General features: G+C 41.2%; 1 protein-coding gene across 1 annotated transcript; it reads left to right on the top strand.

The window, feature by feature from the left end:
• The first annotated feature begins 438 nt into the window (after window positions 1-438).
• On the top strand, window positions 439-7,771 carry eps8a (EGFR pathway substrate 8a, signaling adaptor). Its single transcript, XM_031840146.1, has 15 exons — window positions 439-623; window positions 823-972; window positions 1,593-1,675; window positions 1,758-1,894; window positions 2,122-2,195; window positions 2,452-2,578; window positions 2,875-2,963; window positions 3,045-3,119; window positions 3,451-3,596; window positions 3,827-4,007; window positions 4,096-4,208; window positions 4,935-5,046; window positions 5,678-5,818; window positions 5,917-7,435; window positions 7,520-7,771. Exons 1-14 carry the CDS (start codon window positions 441-443, stop codon window positions 5,971-5,973), a joined length of 1,668 nt encoding a protein of 555 aa, XP_031696006.1. The 5' UTR covers window positions 439-440; the 3' UTR covers window positions 5,974-7,435; window positions 7,520-7,771.
• Window positions 7,772-7,845: the final 74 nt, after the last annotated feature.

Raw genomic sequence — 7,845 nt, forward strand, 5'->3', positions numbered from 1 at the left:
ATATATTTATTTATTATTGATAATGATAATGATAATAAAGATAAAGTTTTGTGAGTTCATGTAGTAATGTGAATTAAAGATGAACCACTAACCTGCTAACTCACCAAAGATAGTTGATATGAATAATAATTTGTCGAGATATTTTGGTTTCTTTATCTGCTTAATATTTTCAATAAAGACAAATACTAGAAGGTTGACTTTGAGTTGGAAATATTTAGATTTTATTGTAAATGTTTGAGAAAATATACAAAATTAAATGATTTTTAATTGTCTTTTAAAAAAATCAGTTATATTTGATTCATGGTTAATATTTCAGCGATTTCCAATTTTCATATTCACATATTTCTTGTATTCTGTTCTCTGGATGTTTCTTACGAGCAGAAGACTTGTTGTTGTTGTTGTTGTTGTTGTTGTTGTTGTTGTTGTTGTTGTTATTGTTCATGTTGATCTTGTGTCTTCAGCACTTGACCACCTTCGTGTTGGACCGGAAAGACGGTCTGATCACCGTGGACGATGGCGTCCGACGTCTCCGGCTGCTGGACGCTAAAGGGAAAGTCTGGACTCAGGACATGTTGCTGCAGGTGGAGGACAAGACCGTCAGCCTCATCGACCACGAGACCAAGGTGGGTCTAACATAGGTCTCTGAGACCACGAGACCCTTCTGGTCCTCAGGAACCTCCAGGACTCACCAAGTCTCTGAGACCACCGGACTCTTCTGGTTCTCAGGAACCTCCAGGACTCACTAAGTCTCTGAGACCACTAGACTCTTCTAGGACTCGGATATTAAAGTATTCCTGACAGTTGTTTCTTCCTGTTGGTCAGAACGAGTTGGAGAACTTCCCCATCGGGACGGTCCAGCACTGTCAGGCCGTCATGAACGCCTGTAGCTATGACTCCATCTTGGCTCTGGTGTGTAAAGACTCGGGTCAGAGCAAAGCCGACCTCCACCTGTTCCAGTGTGACGACATCAAGGTGAACGGCTGTGATTGGTCCTTTTTAGTTGAGAGGCTTTAGTTGAGGTTATCAAAGCTCTAGGCTCATTTATTGTCCTTATGAAACACAGAGATGCACAAAGAGCTTCAGCTGTAGCTCATTTCTAACACAACAAACACAACTAAAAAAAATGTTTGTTTTATTTGCGTCATAATAAATGTACACAGCAGCAACAAAATCAATTCTCTGGACAAAATGGCCGACGTCTTCACATCTTTGTTTAACTGAAGGTACATTTCAATATGATTCATGATATTTATTTGGTAGAAAATGTGAGTTTTAGAGTTTAGAGTAAGAAAACATAAAGTCAGTCAACATGAAGTCATGAAAACATTTATCCAAGTGGAATAAAAGAAAGTAGCTTGAAAGATGTTTTTAGTTTGTGATTAATAGAAAGTTAACATTTAGATACAATGTAAACAGTAGAGGACCAATGACGGAGCCCTGTGGAACACCATGACGGAGTCACAAAGACAATAATGTCTTCACACTTTATTTAAAGGCTTGAAAGTTTAGACTTTTACAGAAAGATGAACCATAAATTGTTATTGTTATTAATGTGTTTCATCACGTTTATGTTTCTGTTGATTTCCCATCAGGCCAATCTGATCCACGCAGACATAGAAGGTGCTATGATCGATGCCAAAGGAGGCAAAGTGAAGAAGAGACCGGAGGCTTTAAGGTAAGAACCAATCATCAGACACTCTGAGAGGTTCGTAGTAAATGCTGACAGCTGATTGGCTGATCTGTCCGTCTGTCTGCAGGATGATCCTGAAGAGCGACGGGATCATCCCCCCTCCCCCCGCCGCCCCCGCCCCCGAACCACCGGCCTCGTCCAATCAGGTGGACGTGAAGAGCCGAGCAGCCGCGTGGTCAGCGTGGACCAATGAGCAACAAGACTGTGAGTGATGTCACCATCATGATATCATCATAGGAGGAAGATATGTGTGTGAACAATAACAAACAACCAGGATTGATTTTAAACCTGAAATAAAGCTCACAGCTGAGTAACTGAATTTATTAAATCAAATGAAAACAGTTCTGAAGTAAATGTACGTGGTCACATGTCTCTGTGATAATAGAACTACACATGTGATGTCATCATCACTGGTTATTGATTGGCTGTAGATGAGAAGCAGCGACCGATCTCATTGGAGGACGGACCGGTGGAGATGACAGCAGCCAGAGTGGACCGAGACGTGGTGAGTCCTTTTATTATGAAAGGTTTGATCTGAGAGCAGCTGAAGACCTGCTGTGTTTACATGTGAGGTCACTGATGATCACATTTAAGCTGATTGAACAACGTCGGTTTATTTAAATGTAATCAAAGTTCAGAGGCTTTGAGGGGAAATCTGGTTACATAAAGAATAACAAAATGAGTGCTGTGAGGAAACTGACCTCTGGTCTGTTGGTTTAGGTTTAATCATTAAAGTCAAAGACAAACTTTTATTTTGGCAGCAAATCCTGAACCACATCCTGGACGACATCGAGTCGTTCGTCACCAAACTTCAGAAGGCTGCCGAGGCCTTCAACGAGCTCTCCAAGAGGAAGAAGACCAAGAAAGGCAAGAAGAAAGGTCCGGGAGGTGAGGAGGAGGACGAGGAAGAGGAGGAGTTTTATTTCTGATGGTTTCTGTCACATCTGAGCTGCTACGAGTTCCTCTTCAACTGGTTTCTCATTTTATGGTTTATGGAACTCAAAAATACATAATAAATGATGTTCATGTAGATTCAGGTATGAAACAGACGATGTAAAAGACTTTACTTTGAGACTGAAACAAAAATAAGCAAATTAAATGAAATAAACAATGATGAAGATGAACTCTAGGATCATTGATCACCTTCATCAGTTGATATTTAAATGTCTCGTTATGTCCACCAGAGGGCGTCCTGACTCTGCGCTCCAGACCTCCCGGTGAGGACGAGTTCGTCGACTGTCTACAGAAGTTCAAACACGCATTCAACCAGCTGGTAGGGTCATCTTCATCATCGTCTTCATCATCGTCTTCATCGTGTGATTGTAGATATTAAAGGAATGATTGTGACCTTCAGGGGAAACTGACGGATCTCATCCAGAACCCGAGTGCTGAGGATTTGCTTCACTTCCTGTTCTCTCCTCTCAGGCTGGTGAGTCAGCACTTTATCAAACGTCATTAGGTTTTATCATATTCATCATAAACCTTTAGTTAGTAAAATTCTTGTAGTTTTAGTCAGATTATATTAAATATAATCTGCTAGTTAGTTCTCTGTTTATTTAGTCGTAGTTTTATTTGTGTTTTTATTTTTACTGAATGAAATCGTTCTGAACTCAAGTTTATAAAATGGCTGAAATGTTTTGAGATTTTCATGGAATAAAAAAATAAAACCACAAGTTAGAATGACACAAACCCACTACACACCTGTCTCCCTACCTGTCCCCTAACTGTCCTCTACCTGCCCTCCCCCCCCCATCCTCCAGGTGATCCAGGCGTCCAGTGTGGATCTGGCTCGCAGCATCGTGGTTCCTCTTCTGACCAAAGAGTCCATCGACTTACTTCACTCCTCGGGGACGGCGGAGGAGAGACACCTGTGGGTCTCCCTGGGAGACGGGTGGACCAAATGCAGGTGAGACAGTTTTATATTGAAGTCTCTTCTACGTTTACTTTACAACTTGTTTGTTTTATTTAAAAACTTCACAATCACAAAAAATAAATGTCCTCCCGGAGGACTGAGATCCATAACGTCCTCCCGGAGGACTGAGATCCATAACGTCCTCCCGGAGGACTGAGATCCATAACGTCCTCCTGGAGGACAGAGATCCATAACTGGTATTGATCAGGTGTCTCTGTGATCAGGTTGGAGTGGCCCAGGCACCACTACTTCCCCCCCTGTGTGCTGACGTTCCAGGACGGCTGGGAGCCGCCGCTGATCCACGAGACTCAGTCCAGAGACCAGGACCTGATCCAGCAGGCTGAGGCTCTCACCGACGCCGAGATCCAGAGACAAGAGGACCTGAGGGTCCGCCTGGAGGTTCAGGTCAGCACTCTTTACTTCCTGTCTATGTGTCACATGATGACATGATAACATTCATATCTATATTCGTACTTCCTGTCTGTGCGTTTAGCCGTCGGCGGTGCAGAAGTTTCCCCCCACAGACGGGTTCTCCTCCTGTGGTTCCTACAGACGGATGCAGATCCTGGATCAAGATCAGGACTCGGCCGTCAGCCGCGTAGACCGGTGAGGTCACATGACACCCTAGAGAACTGATCCCAGACCTGCTCTTTACTGACAGTAATTCATCAGTAAATACATCAAGAAAAATCTATAAAAATGAATCAGAAATAATCAGATCAATGTTTTTGTATTTTATCAGAACATAAATTAATAATTGTTTTCTATTCATTGTGTTCTTCTATTTATTCATTTCATTAATATTGAAAAACTGAAATAATTTATTGCAGTATTTAGATATTTAATTGATGAATAAGGTATTTTTCTTATTCCGTCTAAATCTTCTGAACTGGACAAACTTTCTTCCTCTGAGATGTTCATTGATGATGATCTCGTTCTTCTGCATGAACATCTGAGAAAATGATCCAAACTGACGTCGATTTATTGATTTTAATCTTTCTCAGTCAGACTTTCTTTCCTTTAAAAACTGAATTATATTCATTGAATGAAGTCTTTGAATTCTTTAAGTTCTCTCAGTAACTTGATCTGAAGTTGGGATGCTTCTCCAGTTAATGATTCAGTTATTATTTAGTTATTGAATTCATAGTGGGAAAACATTCACTTTTTATTTTTTGTGCTTTATTTATTTGTGAAAGTGTTATTAGTACATTTTAATGGTGAATACTTTATCATTGTGTAATACTACAGAGACCATTTCCCTGTTAATATGTGTTCATAACTGGTCATAACCGGTCATAACTAGTCTTGTTGTGATTGGTTGATATATTTCAGGAGTTTCGATGATGACAGCAGAATCCAACCGAAACTTTTTGCCAAATCTAAATACGACTTTGTGGCGAGAAACAACACGGAGCTTTCTGTCCTCAAAGACGAGGTCGTCGAGGTTTGTTCTTCATTAATAACATAATAATAATGATAATAATAATAATAATAAACATGCTTTCATCAAAAGGGAAATCATGTTCATAAGAAAAATAACAAACTGATGTTTTTAATTTAAATCAATGTTGAAAGAAAGGAGAACGATTTGTGATGAGCAACAACCAAACTAAGAAATTCATCTTTTACTTATTCCACATTTTAATCTTTCCTGATTTGTTATGTTTGTAAAAATATAAATAATCATAATCTGTAGTATGTTTATAATTATAGGACGTAAACACCTGCTCAGGTAAATAACATTATTAAATACATTATCACAATAATATAACCTGGTTTGAATTTATGTTAAAAATATAATTGAATTTGTTGCTCGCAGAAATTCTGTAAATCAAAATATTTTTATAGGATCTGATCAGACTTTTTATTATATTATATTGATCAGTGATTTATGGATTCATAACCAAAAGTCTCTAAACATTTGAGACGCTTAGCGTATAAAGTGCTCACTGGCTGCTGTAAAGTGTGAGTTGAGGTCTGAGGTTCTGGTCTGAGGTTCTGATCTGAGGTTCTGGTCTGAGGTCTGGTCTGAGGTCTGATCTGAGGTTCTGATCTGAGGTCCTGGTGGTCTTCAGGTCTTGGACGACAGGAAGCAGTGGTGGAAGGTGGGTAACGGCGTCGGGGCATCCGGCTACGTGCCCAACAACATCCTGGAGATCAGCAAGGCCGTAGACATGACGGGCAGAGGAGAGCCCATCTACAGCCACACCATCCAGGTACGTTCATGTAGTGCATCTTCATCATCTTCATCATATTCATCCTCATCCTCCTCATCATCCTCATCCTCGCTCTGTTTCATTCTTAACGGTTGAAGCTTATGATGCCAAAGAAGGAGTTTGAGTTGTTCAAGGTAAAGCTAAACACTGTTTAGTTTAGTTTCTTTAGTTTTAATAAACTCGTGTGTTTTTTGCTGTGGACCTTTTTCTTTTTCTTTTATTTCTAAAGGAACAGTCTCACATTTTGGTAAAAAGTTTAATTTCCTGGTTTGTTTGTCAACAAATAGCTCCAATGCTAACAGGTGCTAAAACCAGAAGGTCTAATTCTGCTGCTGTTCAATAAACAACAACCTGCAGCTAGGCTAACAGTTTCCCCCTGTTTCCAGTCTTTGTGCTAAGCTAGGCTAACATGTCCTAGTATAACATAACAGCTACCAGCAGTAACTACAAACAGCTATTATAATGTTGGTTAGCTCCTTGTATGTAGCTTCCATAACAGCATCTAGCTATAAACATCTAGCATGATGTTAGATACAATAGCTATTTTTCTTTGTTGCTACGGCTAGTAGTTTCCCTGTTTCCAGTCTTTGTGCTAAGGTAGGCTAACATGTCTTTAGCGTCAGTTAGCTACAAACTATTACCATAAAATCAGAACTCTTAGCATCATGTTGGATATGCTCACTGTAGCTACCACAACGTCAACATTACATACCAGTGATTATACTTGATGCTACACTAGCTAGCAGTTTCCCCCTGATTCCAGTCTTTGTGCTAAGCTAGGCTATAGCCCCAGTTAGGTACAAACAACTACCATAACAGCTGTACTGTTGATCACTTAGCATGATGGTGGATATGAAACCTATTAACACAACTATAATAATATATACTGTATAAAAACCCAATATACTTATTTTATGCTAGCTTGTTTGTAGCTACACCGGCTAGCAGTTTCCCTCTGCTTCCAGTGTTTGTGCTAAGCTAGGCTAAGTACGTCCCTGGATCTTAACGGGTTGTTGGAAGGTTTATTTTTCTGAATGTCAGACTGTTCCTTTAAGTGTTTGTTAGAGTTTGATCTTCATCTTTAGTTTGAATAATAAAACGGTGTTGACGATAATCTCAGTAGGTTTTTCAGTGAATAACTTTAAAGTTTTGTCTCATCAACTTCATGTTTTATGTTTCATTTCACGTTGTCAGCAATTACTGGGAGAGTTGAACGAGGTAAACAACAAACAACACGACTTTAGACTTCACGTATTTCAGGTTCAGAAGGTCCACTGAAGTCTGGAAATATTTGGACAGAAATAAATATAATTAAAATAAATAAATCGGTGCTTTGAATCGTCAGTATTTTCAGAATAAAAGCCCCACCTGTCGTCTCTCAGAAGCAGACCACCAGGACCGAGCACACCTCCAGTAAACCGTTAGTGACTCCGGCCCCTCCGGCCCCCATGCCGGCCCCCCCGGCCCCCGTCAGGCTCCCCACGCCGCCGCTGCCGCCTCCAGCTGCCAAGCCAGCCGCCATCAGCCACACCGTCAGCCGCCAGAACAGCACCACGTCCAGCGACACCGGCGGCGTCGCCATGAGGCACAACAACCAGAGACCTCCACCCGTCACCCGTGAGTCAGACATGAGTCGCTGTGTGACTAGAATGTGGAGAAGTCTCAATAATATCGTTAATGTGACGATCAAACATCCTGCAGGAAGGAAATCCAACATGGAGGAGGTTCAGGACGAGCTGATGCACAGACTGACTTTAGGTCGCAGCGCTCAGAAGAAGTTTCAGGTTTCTGCTCGTCTGCCGTCCAACAGCATCACCTACGACTCTTCACCTGAGGACGTCAGAGCCTGGTTAGAGGCCAAGGGCTTCAGTCCAGTGTGAGTCTCTTCATGCAGTCTGTTGGTACTACAGGTGTGTGTACAAGTGTGTGCAGGTGTGTGTACTGTCTCACACCTGTCTGTGTGTCTCTCCTGTGTGTACTGTCTCACACCTGCCTGTGTGTCTCTTGTGTGTACTGTCTCACACCTG

This window comes from Anarrhichthys ocellatus, unplaced genomic scaffold (genome assembly GCF_004355925.1).
Source record: "Anarrhichthys ocellatus isolate YVR2014 unplaced genomic scaffold, GSC_Weel_1.0 scaffold2362, whole genome shotgun sequence".
NCBI classification, from domain to species: Eukaryota; Metazoa; Chordata; class Actinopteri; order Perciformes; family Anarhichadidae; genus Anarrhichthys; species Anarrhichthys ocellatus.